This window comes from Papio anubis, chromosome 8 (genome assembly GCF_008728515.1).
Source record: "Papio anubis isolate 15944 chromosome 8, Panubis1.0, whole genome shotgun sequence".
Classification (NCBI taxonomy): domain Eukaryota; kingdom Metazoa; phylum Chordata; class Mammalia; order Primates; family Cercopithecidae; genus Papio; species Papio anubis.
Genome location: NC_044983.1, coordinates 135,954,244 through 135,974,178, shown reverse-complemented (window position 1 = coordinate 135,974,178; position 19,935 = coordinate 135,954,244). Strand labels below are relative to the sequence as shown.

At 40.7% G+C, this 19,935-nt stretch overlaps 1 protein-coding gene across 45 annotated transcripts in view; it reads left to right on the top strand.

The window, feature by feature from the left end:
- Positions 1-19,935, top strand: part of PTK2 (protein tyrosine kinase 2) — a 322,010-nt gene that overhangs the window by 179,140 nt on the left and 122,935 nt on the right. For all 45 annotated transcript variants that reach the window (XM_017962371.2, XM_021942917.1, XM_021942938.1 and 42 more), the window contains one exon: positions 1,967-2,019. In XM_017962371.2, the coding sequence (XP_017817860.1) occupies positions 1,967-2,019 (53 nt within the window). The remainder of the gene's footprint in view (positions 1-1,966; positions 2,020-19,935) is intronic.

Below are 19,935 nucleotides of genomic sequence, written 5' to 3'. Positions count from 1 at the left end.
TCGTAAAACTCCACCCCATTTCTTACAGACACACACACATATAGAGGAATCGTGAACATAGGTATGAAAGTGAGTGAGGAAGGTAGTACATTAGAAGTGTTAACAGATACAGGAAACTAAATAAATGAAGCAAACTTTACAAGAGTGGAATTTCCACAAATCTTAAAGCATCAGGACACCATTATTGCTATTGATCAGATAAGTGCTGAAATCCAAGCTATCGTGATAAAGTTGCTTAGCGACAGCATACATGATTGTGATGCGGACAAAGGAAAACCCCAGTGTTTTGGCAACAGAACAAGGAAGGAAATGATGTAATTTGTTGATTTAAAATGTGTGTCCTCTGACTGCCCAATATAGTTCAAAGGTAAGTTGTGATAAATCATGTAGCTGCAATGGAAGAGAAAGTAATGAGTTGTTAGAAAACAATTTTGATTAAATTTTTATACTAAAGATATAAAATTTCAAATATTTGGAGAATTCTGTAAAACAAACACAAGTCTATGGCTGTTTGCCGTGATTATTATAGAGATTATACAGTTTCACATTAAATAGTTATAGTGCTTCAAAACGATGTACAAGTTGAGCATTTCTAATCTGGAACTTCAAAGTTCAAAATGCTCCAAAATTTGAAACTTTTTGAGACCAACATGTTGCAGCAAGTTGAAACTTCCTCACCTGACCTCATGTGTAACGGGTTGCAGTCAGATCTTTGTTTTGTGCACAAAGTTATTTAAAATATTGTATGGAATTACTTTCAGGTTACATGTATAAGGTGTATATGAAACATAAACAGATTTCATGTTTAGACTTGGGTCCTATCCCCTAGGTTCCTCATTATGTATATGCAGACATTCCAAAATCCAGAACATCTGAAATTTGAAACACTCTATCTAGTTCCAAGCATTTTGAATAAGAGATATTCAACCTATATTGTTTTAAGTGTCAGTATTTCATCTGGAAAAGGTTTGCTTTTATAAAAAGACCAGGTAACTTTGACATCTAAAGACTGTGTGGTTCCTTTTTTCCCTGTGTTTTGTGTTTTACTAACTGTACTTGCATTTTTTAAATGGCAGAAAGACTTTTGGCCAAAATTTTATTTTTTGTGGGTAAATATGTAAAACTAGCATTAAACCATTTCATGAAGCAGGTAGCAAGATACAGTGAGATTACTTTTTTGAGTATGTAAGTAATAGTACATATTAATATATTTCTTGATAATTTTTTACATGCCGTAAGTTTAAGAAGGACCAGTCATACTATAGTATTTCATATTATGTTTTAGAGAGCTAAATTCACTTCCAGGTGTATGGTTTTTCTCTTATAACTTTGGGGCAATCCTTTACTGTGTAGCATTTACATTTACATTTTTATTTAACCTATTCATACCAGATTAAATTGTATTGCATTGTTTTAAATTATTGTCAAGAGTATCTTTCTCGGCCGGGCGCGGTGGCTCAGGCCTGTAATCCCAGCACTTTGGGAGGCCGAGACGGGCGGATCACGAGGTCAGGAGATCAAGACCATCCTGGCGAACACGGTGAAACCCCGTCTCTACTAAAAAATACAAAAAACTAGCCGGGCGAGGTGGCGGGTGCCTGTGGTCCCAGCTACTCGGGAGGCTGAGGCAGGAGAATGGCGTAAGCCCGGGAGGCGGAGCTTGCAGTGAGCCGAGATTGCGCCACTGCACTCCAGCCTGGGCGACAGAGCGAGACTCCGTCTCAAAAAAAAAAAAAAAAAGAGTATCTTTCTCACAACAGTTCAACATTCCTTCAGTTGTGTATTTTAATTTCTGATCTTTAAAGCATTAAAGCAGCCTGGCTATTTTAATAGAATCCAATTTTTAAAGAAATCACCTGTCTAAATTTTGTCTTCCTCATCCAAGGCAGTTCCCTACTTGATGAGGCCGAGTGGTGGGGTCCTGGGGAAATTGCAGGGCTTACAGCTTTGCTCTTGTCTGTCACAGGTTGGCCAACAGCGAAAAGCAAGGCATGCGGACACACGCCGTCTCTGTGTCAGGTAAGGGGCTCTAGGTAGCAGACCTCGAAAAGCACTCTCATGGGGTAAGATGATCATAGATGTCTATTTTTGGTATAATTGCTTCATTCTAGAATAGCTTATGGAAATAAGCATTCTGGCTATCCAAATTTGCATAATTTTACCATCATTAAATAGTTTTCAGTATGGCTCATAGATTTTATTTTTTTAGATGGGACATAGGTAAAATACCAGATCACTCAGCAAGTTATATAGAATTCCAAATTATTTTTGGGTTTTAATAATATCATGTTAATCATATCCAGAATGAAGTTGCCATTATAATTTATCTTTGCAATTCAGTAGAATATACTTTGCATACTTATTTTTTGAAGTTCAGGAAATATGAGATATTTTAAAACAATTTTTGTATTTCACAATTAATATACTGTTTGAATATTGCTTTTTTAAAAATATAGTTAAGATACTGGCATGAGCATTATCTTAACTATTTGCTGGTGCGATTGTGTTGTACTTTCCTTGGTATGTTTCAAAATAGATATACCTTTTTCCCCATTTAAAAATGGGGGAAATAAAGGAAAGGGGAAGGATGAGAAAGCATCTTCTGTGGGCCCATTTGATATCTTAAAATACATATGCAAATATATACATCTGTATATGCACATATATACATACATAACCGTATACACACATATATAATTTGTTCTTATATATGTGCATACATATATGTTACATTTCTGAAATAATAGTTTCCTTTTAACTTTAGCATCTCACTTAGAAAAGACCCAATTCCTGTTTATTTTGAATCAGTTTTTTTTGAGACAGAGTCTCACTCTGTCGCCCAGGCTGGAGTGCAGTGACGCGATCTCAGCTCACTGCAACCTCTGCCTTCCAGGTTCAAGCAATTCCCCTGCGTCAGCCTCCCAAGTAACTGGGATTACAGGCACCCACCACCACACCCTGCTAACTTTTGTATTTTTAGTAGACACAGGGTTTCACCATATTGGCCAGGCTGGTCTCAAACTCCTGATCTCAGATGATGCACCTGCCTTGGCCTCCCAAAGTGCTGGAATTATAGGTGTGAGCCACTGGGCCTTGCTTCCTTGTTTGTTTTTCTTTTTAATTGTGCACAAATGTCCCATAAGCCCTTCCTCAAGAAGTATTCTTGCTTGTATTTGCACACTTGGCAAAGATACTCAATAAAGGTGAATGATGTGTGATACTGCCAAAGTCCTACTGCTTGAGAAATCATTGCTCACTTTCTCATTAAGTAGAAGGTTGGAGTGCTAGAGCTGGTCTTATGGACACTTCGGGGTTGCCAGCATGTTCTCAGGTAACAGTTAATCATCCTTATAAGCCTAGTTGTGACTTCATGGAGTAGCCCTAGTTTCCAGTAGTGACACTGGGGCACTAAACAACACTCAGCGTTTGCATTTGTTCAGTCTGTGGTGGGTACAGAGAGTTGGCGAACTTGCCAGGCCCTCATGGAGTTTGTAATCTAGTTGGAGAGAGAGAGACCACCACACGTGCTACAGTCATAGGAGTCTGGAGGAGGGAGCAGCTGCTGGGCGTCAAAGGATGTTCTGCAGGATGTTCTGTAGAGTAGGTGAGATTTGAGCAGGGCTTTGAATAACTCACAGGCCCTTTGGTCCATCTTCTTGCCAAACTGTAAAGCAGCTTTTGGGATGAGCCCTGGGGACTTCCCTTTTGGTGCTTGCCACACACTGTCTCCACAGTCTCCCCAGACTTGATCAAGAGAGAAGGGAAATGTCCCATTATGTTAATAAGGACTATTTCTGGCATCTGTCTTTGGGTAACAAAGTAATGAAATGTAATAAAATAGGCCCCAGCAGTACCTTCAAATCTTTTTCCTCCTATTTTACTAATCTCTTTTAATCAATACTCTCCTTTCAAGGTTTAAACCTCAGATGTGTCTTTTAGCAGCTGGTCACCTCCAAACTTTTGGATTTTACTTCTTCCAGCCAACCCCCACTTTATGATCTCAGTGTTTTCATCCTATTTCAGAACCCTGTTAAGAATAAAGTTAGCTGGCATTTTATGAGTACTTTTGTAGATACTGTGTTCCAGGCTCAGGTTTATGTTCTGTGTTCTTGTATATGTATCATCTCATTTAGTCCTTACAACAAATCTATAAGATAGTTTTTCTTACTGTATAGCTGAGGAGACTATGTCCCAGAGAGGTTAAATAATTTGCCCAAGGTTACACAGTTGCTAAAATCTGGAGTCATTATTCAAACTCTAATGTCTGGCTTTAACACCCACCTGAATTACTTGTGATCCTGCTTTCATTGTTTCTTCCTAGGTATTCCTTAACTAGGAGTTCATACTTCAGTACCTTCTCCATGTTAGTTCTTAGATTGCTACCATGTTGATTTAAATAGGCAGTTGTCTGGTCAGAAACTTTTAGTAATAATTTAGTATCCATCAGATGAAGTTTGGGCTCCTCAGCTTAGCCCTCCAAGACCTTTCATTATCTGCCCACCACCCACCTTTCCAGTCCTCCCTCGCCTCCTCATCTACATTGTTCTTTAGCCAAAAAAAGTTGGTGGCTGTGCCTTTCCCAACCTCCTTATCTCTGTTGTTCTGCTTGAGCTATTCCATCCAGACTTGCTCTTTTCATCATTACATGTAAAAATATTTTCACTTTCAGAGTTAGTAATACTTCTATATATGACTGTCACTTAGGTGATTTAAAATCCAAGCAAAGAATAATTGGTGTCCAGTGGATATTTAATGACATAGCATTAATTGTTCAGTCTCTTGTTTGTCCTTAGTCATTCTACCTACTACTTGCTCACTTACGTGGAAACCAAACAAGTGTGGCATATTTCTTTTCTTGCATTCCGGCCCTGCCTCCCTTCCTTTCTCCCTTCCTTCTTTCCTTCCATCATCCTGACATTCAATGGTGTGTTATGTTTCTATCTTCCACAAAAACTATAAAATGTAAAAACTGACCAGCCTAGCTGGCCAGGAACCAGTGCATTGCATTTAGCCCCAAAGCTGGTAATTGACATTTCTAGGGACATCTTTGTTAAGCCAATACCTAGAAAAACAGTAATATTACTAAATCCCAGGGTTATTTCTTACCTGCCAACCTGGAAACACTGTACTATGTGGGATGTAGTGCTGACACACCATGGCAGAGGCCCTACTGCTCCTGGATCCTTGTGATATTCTGCATGTGCTTCTCCACAGTGAGCCTGTTCAGTGTCTGGGATAGTAGGGTGAGGCTGCAATCAACTATATGCCAGCTACAATTACTTGTTTTTCTGTCATACGATAGCTCATTTAACCCCTAACAAGCCCTAAGGGATTGATGAGACCTCACTTTTACATTAATCCAGCCAACAGGTAGTTCTTGAGTGCCTGCAGCATGCCAAGCACAGAATTCTAGATACTGGAGTTTACTAGAACACAAAGCCACGTCCCTCCCTTTATGGAGTTTACGTTCTTGTGAAAGAGTCAAGCCATAGATAGTAAATTAAAATAAAGCAGGTAAATTGAGAGCAACAGGAAAGCTGTTTAAAATTGTGATCTGTATGACAATAAACCTGTACATGTATTAACTCTTGTGGGATTGTAAAGCCCTTCATAAATGCTAAATATTATTTAATCCCACAGTGGCCTTGCAAGGTCTTTATTGTCTCTCCATTTCACAGATACAAAGAATTAAATTCAGAAAGGTAAGCAAACTTGCTCAGTGTCACACAGCTTGAAAATGATGGCACTAGGATTGGAACTCAGGTCATTATTACCCTCTAGGCTCTACTGCCTGTCATGAGCAATTTGAGAGTTTACTCCCCTGTACTGATGAACTACTGTTACACTCCCAAGTGTCGATGAAGGTGGAGAGTCTTTGTGGGATTTGTCTGGCTCTCCCATTTTTCTTCACAACCAAAGAGTTCTTACCTGACCCAAGCCTGAGTTCACATGTCAGTACCTCATAGAAACCTTTCCTGACTACTTTAAGAAGATCTGGACTCTTCCTCCTCAGAGCACTATACATTTCTCTCTCATGCATAGTCCTAAAATGGATGTCATTGTGTTTTAGAAACCATCTTGTCCATAAAACCATGAACCCATTGCATGTAAAGACATGTTCTGTTTATCTCTTTATTGTCTGGGATATTAGTTTTATAATTGTTTTTAAATAAATCCATTAACTCCATAAGGTATGGAGGTATGCTGGGACTTAGAGGAATGCATTCTGGGTAGTGGGAATAGACAGCCGAAAGGCAGGAATGTTTGGAGCAATGTCACTGGGGCTCTCAAGGGGTTACCTGTAAGCTTGTCACTGTAAATTGTTCTAGATTTTTTTCCTAGGAATCATTGTAAATAGTTCTAGATTCTTTCCTAGGAGATGTTGGGCAAGGGAGGAGAGGATAGCCAACAGAAAAAGTGAGAGTCTAGATAACTTCAGGACAGTTTGCAGCTCTTAGTGGATCTCTCTTGATGGCAAATAAAGTAATATCCTTACATTCCAGAGAGAAGACACCAGGTACTTTTTCATTATTCATTGCAAAATAAAGGTAGTTACTGGATCACCTTCAGTAAGATTGCAATGACAGCTGATGTTGAATATATGAACAGTGTATCTTTGAAATTCACACAGTATTTCTCTATAAAAATAAGTGTAAGATTAACAGAGATTTACAAAAATATCGAACAGAACAACATGTTTTCCTGCCTATATTCTTCTGAGAACCTAAAGAGAGGTCTTTTTTTAGCCTAATTATTAAGTTATAAAGAAACTTGTGCTTATTGTGGAGCTCAGGTACAACTTAGAACATATCTGAAATTCGAGTGCTGCAGTCTTTCATAAAGTATGCTGAAAGAGGAGATGTGGCATCTACGGGGAGGGGGTGCTTAAACAGTGGTAGTGTGGGTTAAAATTACCCTAGAAATCAGATAGTTCCAAATCAATGAGTAAAGTTGTATTTTAAATATTTTGAAGGTATAAACTTGGGGTTTTTGTTTGGTTGATTATTGTGTTTGGGTTTTTTTTTTCTTTTCTAAAATAACCAAGCCCTTGATCAAGCAGTAAAACCTTAATTATGACCAGAAGTACAAGATAACACATGATAGTAGTACCATTGCATTATGCACATGGCTCTTGTTACGTATTTGGATTACACGTGTGGGACTGGAGATAATACAAGTTTTCTCATCTGTATCTCTGTCATGTAAACCAATGTAGTGATCTTTTTCAAATGCTTGATTTGATTGTCTCTAAACCCTTCATGCTAAAGGACAATTATACTACTTTGTGATACTTTTTTTTTTTCCCCATTCTGTCGCCCAGGCTGGAATGCAGTGGCATGATCTCGGCTCACTGCAACCTCCGCCTCCCACGTTCAAGCAATTCTTCTGCCTCAGCCTCTCAGGTAGCTGGGACTACAGTTGTGCACCACCATGCCCAGCCAGTTTTTGTATTTTTAGTAGAGATGGGGTTTCACCATGTTGGCCAGGCTGGTCTTGAACTCTTGACCTCAGGTGATCCACCCACCTCAGCCTCCCAAAGTGCTAGAATTAAAATTACAGTCTTGAGCCACCACGCCTGGCCCTTTGTGATACTTTTTCAGTATTTGTTGCAATTTAAATAAATTTTTAATTTTCTAACAGATTATTTTGGTTCAGTTGTTTATCATGCAGCATAATTTCCTTTATTTAAGATTACTTTTAGGTTTTCCAGGTTAGTGACTGGAAATTATTCTGAACTATTAAAACATCTAATGAAATAAATGTTATTTGTATTTTGTATTAAGCTGCTTCATTACAGATTCTAAAACAGCTCACTTGTATATGCAAAGGTGGTTTGTAAACTGTAAAGTTCTATAAAATGTAAGGTGGTATCATCTATAATAATTACTGCATTTTATCTCTTTCTGTGTGGTCTCTGATATACTAGGTTTGTTACCTATTCATGACTATGCCACTTATAAATACAGGTGGTTATTTACATATGCATGTGGCTTAGAGATCATGCCTGACCCATCCACAAGTGTCATTTTGTTTAAACCTCATGAGAGTCTTCGTAATATTTTCACCTTACACATGAAATTAAGACACTCAGAGCCGAAGTGGTTTGGCCAAGTTCACACACCTAGTGAGTAATAGCCTGCTGGAAATCTTGATCTTGGACTACAAGGTTTGTTCTCTTTACGTTAGACCATATTGACTCATTTATTTCTTTTTTTTATTTCTTTTTTTTTTTTGGAGACATGGTCTCCCTCTGTCACCTAGGCTGGAATGCAGTGGCTTGATCTCAGCTCACTGCAGCCTCAACCTCCCGGGCTCAAGCAATCCTCCTGCCTTGGCTTCCCAAGTAGCTGGGACTACCGGTGTGCACCACGTGAATTTTTATATTTTTTTTGTAGAGACAGGGTGTCCCTATGTTGCCTGGGCTGGTCTCAAACTCCTGGGCTCAAGCGATCCGCCTGCCTCTGCCTCTGAAAATACTGGAATTACGGGTGTGAGCCACCGCACCTAGCCTATGTTGGCTCATTTCTAAAGCTTGATGATATAAATGTGTGGAAGGAAATAATACTTTGGAAGAGTTTGAGTGTGATTCCATTAAGGTTCTTTTCCCCCCATTTATTAGGAATAGGATAGTACTGACTCAGTTCCAACTCTTTCATTAAAATTCAGAAATGTGCCCTGTATTCAAGTTTGAAAAAGGTTCTTCTGTCTAGTTTTACACTCTAATTTCAATTTTGATAATGGTGTGGGTTACCAAGGTAGCCTCTGTTGCTGAAAGCTTGATTTAAACGCTAGCCTTTAGGAATTAAAAGGGGAAAGAAAAGAAAAAAAAACTTTGCCCTAATTTTAGAGCACTATCACCTGTTATATAAGTAGTTCATTTTTTTCCCTACCAAATCCAAGGGACACTGAAAAAATTAAAAAGTAAAACTAAATTTAGGCCAGGCACAGTGCCTCACGCCTGTAGTCCTAGCACTTTGGGAGACCAAGGCAGACAGATCCCAAGAGTTTGAGACCAGCCTGGGCAACATGGTGAAACCCTGTCTCTGCAAGAAATGTAGCCAGGCGTGGTGGCGTGTGCCCATAGTCCCAGCTACTCAGAAGACTGAGGTAGGAGGATCCCTTGACCCTGGGATTTGGAGGTTGCATTGAGCTAAGATCACCCCACTGTACTCCATCCTGGGTGACAAAGAGAGACCCTGCCCCCTCCCCCCAAAAAAAACAACTAAATTTTAAAAGATAAATTCATTTTTGTGAATTATATGATTTGTGACATAATGTAATCAAATTAATTCTTCTAATAATTTTTATGTGCACAAAGTAGTAGGTGTTGAATGTTATTGACCTATTCCTAGTACCTGGCTCACTGGAAATTATTCTAGTTTCAACAGTCATGAATAGTGTTTTGTAGTCAGTCTGGTATTAGGAGAGACTCCAAACCATTGAGAAGTGCACAGTTGTCACTGACTTCATACAGACAGACTGGCTGATCGTGTTGTGCATGAATAAGGAAGTGAATAATCAAAATAGCCCAGCTGTGCTACCTTCTTTCCTATAGCCTTCCCTCTCCCACCATTACATCATTTGAACTCCCTATGCCACTACTGAGATTTGGGTGTTCTTCTTAGTCATACCCTTTCTTCTATGGGTTCTAAAGCAGTTGAGAAGAATACTTGGAAGTCACGTAGGTTTTGAAATATCAACATCGTATGTTGTTAAGTAGTATCTTGAAAAAGGACCCAGAACCACTCCTTCACCCTTGAGTTGGACTTCTCGTCTCAGCTGCAGTCAGTGCAGACAGTGCAGACAGAAACTCACAGACCTCCCTGGCAAGAGGTAGCCTGAGGCACTTTCAAATTTTTAAAAAGGCTAAATGAAAAGCTGAGCAATAATGAGTACAACAAAAATCTAAAGTGGATTTTTGTTTTTATAAACTTGTTCCAGCCCACAGAAATCTAGCTCAGTCTTAAAATTTTGTTTCCAGAAGAGATTATTCCCATCTTCTCCCAAGCAGCCTCCACGCTATAAAGGAGAAAGAAATATATGAGAGTATTATAAACAAAAATGTATTTTTGTCTTTATAAAATAAATGCTTCACAGTTGGCAGTGTTGGGTATACTTGGCTCATGAACCATCTTGATCCTCTGGCGAAACTTATTAACAATAATTAAGCTTCTCAGTCTTTTTTAAAAAATGTGTTACTAAAACACAAGAAGCCCAAGTATCATCATCTTACCAAATATAAAATAAATATTGCTAACATCAAAAGGCCTAGTTTTTTTTTTCTTTGAAGAAAATAATTTTAAAGGGAATGCTTGAAAGTTTAAAATATAAATTCTAGAATTTGACCTCAAGTCTTCCCCCACCCAGTTTGTAGCTTATAGCTATACAATAATTGTGAATTAAAATCAAACTGCATGAGTCAAGACAAAATATTTTTGATACCTTTACAAAGAGGAGACCATGGAAATGAACAAATATTAAGTGCCTACTGTGCTTTTGAATTTTGAGTTTTTAAAACTTTTTATGGAAAATTTCAAACATATACAGAAAAGAGAGAATAGAATTGTATCATGATTTTTCATATCATCATCACGCAGATTCAGCAACTAAAATCTTCTGGCCAATTTTATTTCACCTCTGCCTCCATCCACTTACATACACACATAATCCCTACTGGTTATTCTAAAACGAATCTAAGGCATATTTCACCTATAACTATTCCTAAAAGATGTGACTCTTTTTTTTTTTTTTACAAAACATTATCAGCTATCCAGTCAGTGTTCAAATGTCCCTTATTGTCCCATTTTCATATGTGGTTTCATCTAAACAAGAGTCAGACAAGAAGTACTTTGTGAATTTGCTTGCAGCATCTCCTGTATGTGTCAGCTAGACCTTGTTGATTGTTTGTTAACTAGTTGCAATTAATCTGTTGAAGAAATTGTGTCCGTTTTCCTATTCTCGTTCTGGATTAGGCTGATTACATCTCTATGATGCTGTTTTGTTTAACCTATTCTTTTCTGGCCCCTTTATTTCCCATAAGCTGCTTGTTAGAATCTAGAGAAGTTTGATCCAGTTTGGGCTTGATTTCTGCCCTGCCCTGCTCCCCCACCCCACCGCCAAGAAAACTTCATAGGTGATGTACATCTGGTTGTTCTTTGTGATGTGAAGACTAATCAATGGGTTTAGGTCCCATCATTCTCTGATCCATACATGGGAACGTCCCCATGAGCATTTCACCTAATAGTTTTAGCAGCTATTGACACATTAATGCTTAGGTTTCATCAGAGGCCACAAAATGGCACCCTGTGAATCCTGCCATTTCTTCTCCCTTTGTTTAGCTGGAATGCTTCTAGAGACAGCTTTCCCTCACCAGCTGCTTCATTACGCTCGGTAACAGGCTTCTTCTGGGAAGACAGGAAAACTGCCTTTTTCTTTTCCTTTATTTACCAGTTTTTAAAGTAATAAATTTTACCTTGCTAGTCAGATGTCATTCTTTGAGATTTTCTTTTTAAAATGTCAGTATGAATTTGTGTGTTTTTCACGTGTTGGGATAGGAGGTTCCCCCGTGACCACCCCAGGTTGGATGATTACTGGGAAACCTGTTTCCTGGAACACAGAGCTCAGGTAGTGTGCAGCTTTGTCAGCACCACACCCTCATGCCCAAGGAGAAGAACAGAATTGAGAGGTATGGTCAAAGGAGAATATCGCCTTACTTATGTAACTAGAAATAAAAAGGAAAATGCTAATCCAGTTGAACTATTCTCATTGTGCTCTTTATCCCATTCGTACCTGTTCCTCCAGAAGCCCCAGACTCCCTTGTTGCTCACATACCCTCTGCATACCCCCTGTTTTGTCTTCATTGCTTGATTTCCCCCAACTTCTAAAACACTACACCTGTGTCTTCTGGGACTTCTCTATATATTCTTCTTTGTCACCTTCCTCTAACTAAAACTCTGGAGGTCACTGATACCCCTTGGTGCCTCTGTAGCCCTACTGATGATGTCTGAGAACCATGGTAGCACTAGCACTGGAGATGAGGTAAATATCCTTTGATTTTCATTGCCCCTTTCAGACTCTTCTCCCTCAAAAACACCAGCTTTGAATCTCACATATCAGAACAAGGCTATCCTATGTTCCTCAAAGTTCTGAGCACCCAGTTCACTGTCACTTCTCCAGCATCCCCCATCGTAGTTTGGAAGGATTTCAGTAATCATGGTAGGCAGTTCTTCCAGCACGTCTTTTTTTTTTTTTTTTTTTTTGAGATGAAGTCTCACTCCGTCACCCAGGCTGGAGTGCAGTGGCGTAATCTTGGCTCACTGCAACCTCCGCCTCCCGGTTTCGAGCGATTCTCCTGCCTCAGCCCTCCGAGTAGCTGGGATTGCAGGTGTGCACCACCACACTCAGCTATTTTGTATTTTTAGTAGAGACGGTGTTTCACAGTGTTGGCCAGGCTGGTCTCAAACTCCTGACCTCAGGTGATCTCCCCGCCTTGGCCTCCCACAGTGCTGGGATTACAGGTGTGACCCACTGTGTCTAGCCCCAGCACCTCTTCTCTCCATTCTTCCAATGGTGCTGTATGCTAGTCTCGTTCCTGTAGGGCCTACACTTTATCTACAACTATGACTTTCCTATAATTTCAATTTTAAGAAAGCCCTTTCTGACCACCACCTCCAATTTTTCTAGCTTGTTCCTTGATCCCATCCCCATTCTGCTGTCTACATCACACTTTTGTGTCTTCTCTGGTTTCTTAACAAGCCTAAAACCCCTGATTGATAATTGTATCCTTCCCTGGCATACGTCCTCATCATCTCTGCCCTACTGTTTTGTTTTTAACTCGCTTGGCAGAAACACTGCCAATAAAGCCAGCTTGTTCTGTCCTATGTCTGCTGTAGCACAACTGAACCTTAAAGTGAATAGCACAATCACATTGCTTTGGTCTTACTTTCAGTTCTGTCTCACAGCCACTGTGAACCTTTCCTTAAACCTCCAGCATTTGCCAGCCATAAGTGCTGCCTGCCTTGGTCTCACAATAGGTACAATAGATGACTTGTCCTCACCCAATTAGATCTACTACTTTTTTTTTTTTTTTTTTTTTTTTTGGAGACAGAACCTCTCTCTGTCACCCAGGCTGGAGTGCAGTGGTACGATCTTGGCTTACTGCAATCTCCGCTTCCTGGGTTCAAGCAATTCTTGTGCCTTAGCCTCCTGAGTAGCTAAAACTACAGACACTTGGTTAATTTTTGTATTTTTGGTAGAGACAGTATTTCTCCATGTTAGCTGGTCTCAAACTCCTGGCCTCAAGTGGTCTGTGTGCCTCAACCTCCCAAAGTGCTGGGATTACAGGCATGAGCCACCAGGCCCAGCCCAATTAAGTCTAACTTGTTACCAGTCTACCTTCTATCACTTGTTACCTGGTCAGGAATTTTCCCTGCTCTACTACTGTTAGATTTTTTCCCTGTGTGCAGCAAGCCAATAATTGTGGCAACAGGTTTTGCCAAAGGGAAAAGATCTTATTCCCAAGGCTGCCATGTGAGAGATGAGAGAACAAATGTCAAAGTTGCCTCCCCAAAGATGAAGTTTTAGGGATATTTATGGGATAAAGGAGCAGGGCAGTTGAAGGCATGGGAAAAAGTGATTGGGTATAAGGAAAAGTGAGTTAATAAGTGATCTGCACACACATAGGCTTCCTGACTCTTCATAGAAGGCATGTTCAGAAAATGGTAGCATGACCATGATCTGAGGGAAGAGTTTGCAGCTCTGATGTCATATGGTCATCTCTCCTGCATTGGCATAAGCCCGTTTGAAGGATCAGTGGCCTCAAGCTGCTTGAGCTGGGCAAGAGCTGCCCTCTACTTTCTGAAAAACAACTTAAAGCACCCATTACTGCAGTGACCTACAGGAAGCTAGTGGGAGTTTAGTTATGGATTGTCTGGCTATTTGACTTGCTAGTGGGAGTTTCTAAATCTAAGTGACTAAAAGCAACCGATATTATTTGGATATTTATTCCTGCCCAAATCTCATGTTGAAATGTAATCCCCAGTTTTGGAGGTGGGGCCTGGTGGATGGTGCTTGAATCATGAGGCAGATCCCTTATGAATGGCTTGGGCCATTCCTTTGGTGATGCGTGATCTCTGGTTCTGAGTTCACATTAGAACTGGTCCTTTAAAGTATGTGGCTCTTCCCCACCCCACCCCTTGCTCTTGCTTTTGCTGTGTGATGTGCCTGCTCCCTCTTCACCTTCTGCCATGATTGTAAGCTTCCTGAGGCCTCCCCAGAAACCGAAAAGATGTCAGCACCATGCTTTACATAAAGCTGGCAGAACTGTGAGCCGATGAAAACCTTTTTTCTTTATAAATTACCCAGTCTCCAGTATTTCTTGATAGCAATACAATAACGGCCTCATACAGCAAACAAGGCAGGTTAAGTTTGGCAGGCTTAATCAGGTTAGCTCTGGTTTCATTTGCACATCACCCACTCTGATTTCCCCACCTTAGTAGCCCCCTTCTGACATCACTGGTCCCCTTATGATAGAAGAACTCTTTATGTGAGTTATTGTGATTCAGTGTTGCTCCTTATTGAAATTACAGTGCTTTTGCTTCCAGAATACCATATTCTTCCTGCCTCACTCCTTGTTATTCAACACTTCACGCCTGAGGATCCCAGGACTCAGTTCTTCTGACACTTTGTGTCAGCCACAGTCACCCCCTCGGGGATCTCATTGTGTTTCATGACTTAATTATGCTGGTGACTCTCAGATTGTTATCTTAGTTTTTCAGACTTCTTTCTTGAACTTCAAACCCCTGTGGCCACTACGTTCTCACCGTGTGGAATCTGGTGTCTCATAAGCATTTCAGAGTTAATATACTCGAAATGAACTGATATTCACACCAAGCTTGCTTCTCTCCCCTTCTCCACTCACTAAATGGCACTACTTTCCTTCTGGCCGATCAGATCATCCTTGGGGTTATTCTTGATGCTATTCCCTGTTTTCTTCTCCTGTATCCAATCTATTGACAAATCCAAATTGTTCCTGGAAATAAACTCTGTACTTATATTAATTTTGCATAAGCTTTTTCCTTTAAGGTTTACACTGGGAATATATTTAGAAGACCGAGTCATAGATTGAAGTTGCCCTGTATATGTACTCTGATTAGTGGCAATTACAGGATTTATAAAGGAAAAAAGAACAGACAGTTCTTAAATTGTTTGCCAAGAATTTGCATTAAAATAATATAAGTATTGGCCAGGTGTGGTGGCTTACACCTGTATTGCCAGCTCTTTGGGAGGCCGAGGCAGGCGGATCGCCTGAGGTCGGAGGTTCCAGACCAGCCTGGCCAACATGGTGAAACCTGTCTCTATTAAAAATACAAAAATTAGCCGGGTGTGGTGGCGAATGCCTGTAATCCCAGGTACTCAGGAGACTTAGGCACAAGATTTGCTTGAACCTGGAAGGCGGAGGTTATAGTAAGCCAAGATCACACCACTGCACTCCAGCCTGGATGGACACAGCAAGACTCTCAATGATAATAATAATAAACTATTGATTGTCCATTGTTCTTTATATCACAGATTCCAGGAACATGAAGATAATGTTTTAGTGGTTTAGGTGCAGTGGGGAAGATGCCCTTAAAAACGATAATTTCCTTTACAGGTGTAAATTTCTTTGACAGAGGATTTCAAAACAGGCAGCTAAATGTCAGAAAGTTGTATTTTGGAGACTGATTTATTTTGATAGGTGTTCTTTTCAACTTAGCTTGTTTTTAATTAGATTACTGACTTCAAGTTGGAGCCCTTTAATGAATTGGGCAAATAAAGCATTTGCAGTTTTCAGGGCCTAATATTTAAATATTTGAAAAGCAGGCATAACTGGAAGGCCCAGTGTAAAAATCAAGGGCCTGGTATGGTGACTCACACCTATAATCCCAGCACTTTGGGAGGCTGAGGCAGTCAGATTCCTTAAGCCCAGGAGTTAGAGACTAGCATGGGCAACATAGCAAAACCTTGTCTTAAAAAAAAATCAAGGACCCCACTTTTTTTTTTTTTTTTTTTTCCTAATGGTCTTTTTTTTTTTTTTTACTTTTTTATTTATTTATTATTATTATACTTTAAGTTCTAGGGTACATGTGCATAACATGCAGGTTTGTTACATATGTATATTTGTGCCATGTTTTAAGGCAGGGTCTTGCTCTGTTGTCCATACTGGAGTGCAGTGGCGTGATCTTGGCTCACTGCAACCTCTATATCCCGGGATCAAACATACCTCACACTTCACCCTCCCAAGTAGCTGCAAACTACAAGCACACACCACCACGCTTGACTAGCTTTTGTATTGTTTGTAAAGACAGTATTTTGCCGTGTTTCCCAGGCTGGTCTCCAACTCCAGAGCTCAGGTGATCTGCCCACCTCTGCCTCCCCAAGTGCTGGGATTACAGGCAAGAGCCACCATGCCTGGTTCCCACTTTTACATTGAATCCTGGTTCCCCCAAAAGAGGGAAATACCGTGGTGTTTACTGAGAGAGGTTCCTATCCAGACCCCAAGAGTGGGTTCTTAGATCTGGCTCAAGAAAGAATTTGAGGCAAATCCATAGGATAAAATGAAAGCAAGTTTATTAAGAAAGCAAAGGAATAAAAGAATGGCTACTCCGTAGGCAGAGCAGCAGTGTGGGCTGCTGGACTAAGGATACTTATAGTTACTTCTTGATTATATGCTAAACATGGGGTGGATTATTCATGAGTTTTCTGGGAAAGAGGTGGGCAATTCCCAACACTGAGGGTTCCTTCCCTTTTTAGACCATACAGAGTAACTTCCTGACCTTGCCATGGCATTTGTAAACTGTCATGGCACTGGTAGGAGCGTCTTTAGCATGCTAATGCATTATAATTAGCATATCGTAAGCAGTGAGGATGACCAGAGGTCACTTTTGTCACCATCTTGGTTTTGGTGGGTTTTGGCCAGCATCTTTACCACAAGCTGTTTTATCAGCAAGGTCTTTATTATGACTTGTATCTTCTATCAACCTCCTGTCTTATCCTGTGACTTAGAATTCCTGACCTCCTGAGAACGCAGCCCGGTAGGTCTCAGTCTTATTTTACCGAGCCCCTATTCAAGATGGAGTTGCTCTGGTTCAGATGCCTCTGACATTAGGACCAGGCTACATAATGTTCCACAGTGTTCCATGCTGCAGAGACATTCCTGCGATGCTAATGGGTGACCCAACACCAATCAGCCCATTCTGCCATCTGCCATAGGAGTCTTACCCCTTGGTGGTGAGTGTTCCTTAGCCTCCAAGTGTTCAAATTTTGCTTTTCTTATCTAAATGTGTAGAGAAATAAGTAGCCCTCTGCAGTTATAACCATTCACTGTGACCACTGTTAGCCACTCCAAAACTGCCGCTTTTGCTGGTGACTTGCCAGTTGATCACACGTTGCCACACATACAAAGGTCAAGTTCTCCCTCACAGTATGGAGTAATCCCTGTACCCCAAAAGCCAAAGAGAACAGGTAACTCAGTACAAAAAAGAACAGAGAATGAGAAGAGTGACATCGTCTGTCATTTTTCAAAGGCTTCCTGGGAGCCTTCTAAAAGGGAATAGGTAGGATTGCAGTAAGCTAGTTGAGACTGAGGTAAATATGAACCAGCGTAATCACATAGAAAGTTGGACTGGTAGGCCGGGCGCGGTGGCTCAAGCCTGTAATCCCAGCACTTTGGGAGGCTGAGGCGGGTGGATCACGAGGTCAGGAGATCGAGACTATCCTGGCTAACATGTTGAAACCCCGTCTCTACTAAAAATACAAAAAACTAGCCGGGCATGGTGGCGGGCGCCTGTAGTCCCAGCTACTTGAGAGGCTGAGGCGGGAGAATGGCGTGAACCCGGGAGGCGGAGCTTGCAGTGAGCCGAGATCACGCCACTGCACTCCAGCCTGGGAGACACAGCGAGACTCCGTCTCAAAAAAAAAAAAAAAAAAAAAAAAGTTGGACTGGTGAGAAAGGAAAAGTTGCTCAGAGCAGCCTGAGGTATGTGAGGTCTGCAAGATTTATCAGGCCCAGAGAGGCAGGAGTGCAGGGCTTCAGTCATGCCCTCCTCACCCCTATCCTGCACCCAGGCCCGGAGCAATTGTTGAAAGGCATTTTTTTCTTGACTAGCGGCCTTACCCATTATCTTCACATTCCTAGAATTTGTGAAACAATGTAGGAACTCTCTCTTTTCCTTTAAAAGGAAATAATAATATCCTGAATGACTCTTGACATCATTCAGAATAAAAGCCAGTGCCCTTACCATGAGCTAAGAGGTCTTAGACACTCTGATACCTCACTGAGTGTGTCTCAGTGCCACCTCCCCCTTCCCACTCCCAACTCTTCATCCGCCTCACCTGACTTCCCTGCTGCTCCTCAGCATGTGCTCACACTGACCTCTGCAGAGCCAAGGCCTGTGTGTCTGCTGCACTGGCCTCCCCTGATGTGTGCATGGTCCTTTCCCTCTCCTCCTGAAGTCTTTGCAGATGACTTCCTCCGTAATCACCATATTTAAAATGATAGCCCCACCTGAAAATACTCCTTCTTCTGCTGGTTTTTCACTAGCACTTACATGTTGACATCCCATATAATTTACTTATTTTATCTTCCTTCTCCCTCACTAAAACGTAAGTTTAGGTGTCTGTTTTGTTCACTGCTCTGGCTCCAGCACCTACATGGTATGCCTAGTTTATGGCAGGTATTCAATAATTAAAGGGATTATCTTGAATACAATAAAAGTCCTAATCCTTTTTGTTTTTGTTTTTATGATGTGTGGTAATATTCTTGGTATTACTCAAAAAGAGTTGTACTTTTTTAGAAAATTCACTTTTTCAGTTAGTATAAAGAATATTCAGTCCAGTTTAGAAATGAACAGTAGGAAAATAAGAAGAGCCAACACTTGTGGAGTGATTACTCTGTTCTAGGTGCCCAGAGAATCCCATGGAATCCTTTCCCAACCTCCTTACTGGAGGTAGCTTCCGTTATGACCCCATTCTACAAATGAGAGAGCCAAGGAACAGAAGTTGAGCAATGTATCCAAGGTCAGAATGAGTAATTGAGCCAGTATTTGAATCCAAACTGTCTGGCTCCAGAGCTAGTGTTCCATGTATCTTTTATTTTTCTGTAACTTTACCCTTGAGAATGGTTGTAAGAATAGTAATGTGATGTCTCTTATGTTCTTTCCTCCAGTTCACTATGTTTATGTTTTGGCTCACTTGCTTTATCACTCTATAGGTTTTTTTGTTGTTGTTAGTTTTTTTCCTTGAATCATGTGAAAGCAAGTTACAGACATGGTGCCCCTTATAAACATTTCAGTGTGTGTTTAAGACCAAAGATGTCATCTTATATGATCAGAGTATAATTATCAAAATCAGGAAATTTAATACTGAAGAAATGCTCTTATCCACAGTCCAAATTATTTCATCCCAATAATGTCCTGTATTGCTATTGCTTCCTGATCTTTCCCTTTCCCAGCCTCTAGTCCAAAATCCCATCCCACATCAAACAGTGCATCCAGTTGTCAGGCCCATTTTGGCGAGACAGGGTCTCCCTCTGTTGCCAGGCTGGAGTTCAGAGGCTCTGCTTCTGTGGTCCAGGCTCTACCTCCTAGCTCCAGCAATCATGCCAACTCAGCCTCCTCAATAGCTGGGGCCACAGGTGCGCGACACCACACCTGGCTAATTTTTGAATTTTTTTGTAGAGACAGGGTCTTGCTATGTTACACAGGCTGGCAGGCCCATCTTCTTAACTGAGAGACCAGTTTATACTTTACTCTAGGGCCATCATATACAAACTCCAGAAATTTAGAGTGTGTAAAGGTAGCTTTTCAAATCAAGCAATAAGATGAAATTGTCAGTAAATGTTAATGGGATCGGCCAGGCGCAGTGGTTCATGCCTGTAATCACAATACTTTGGGAGGC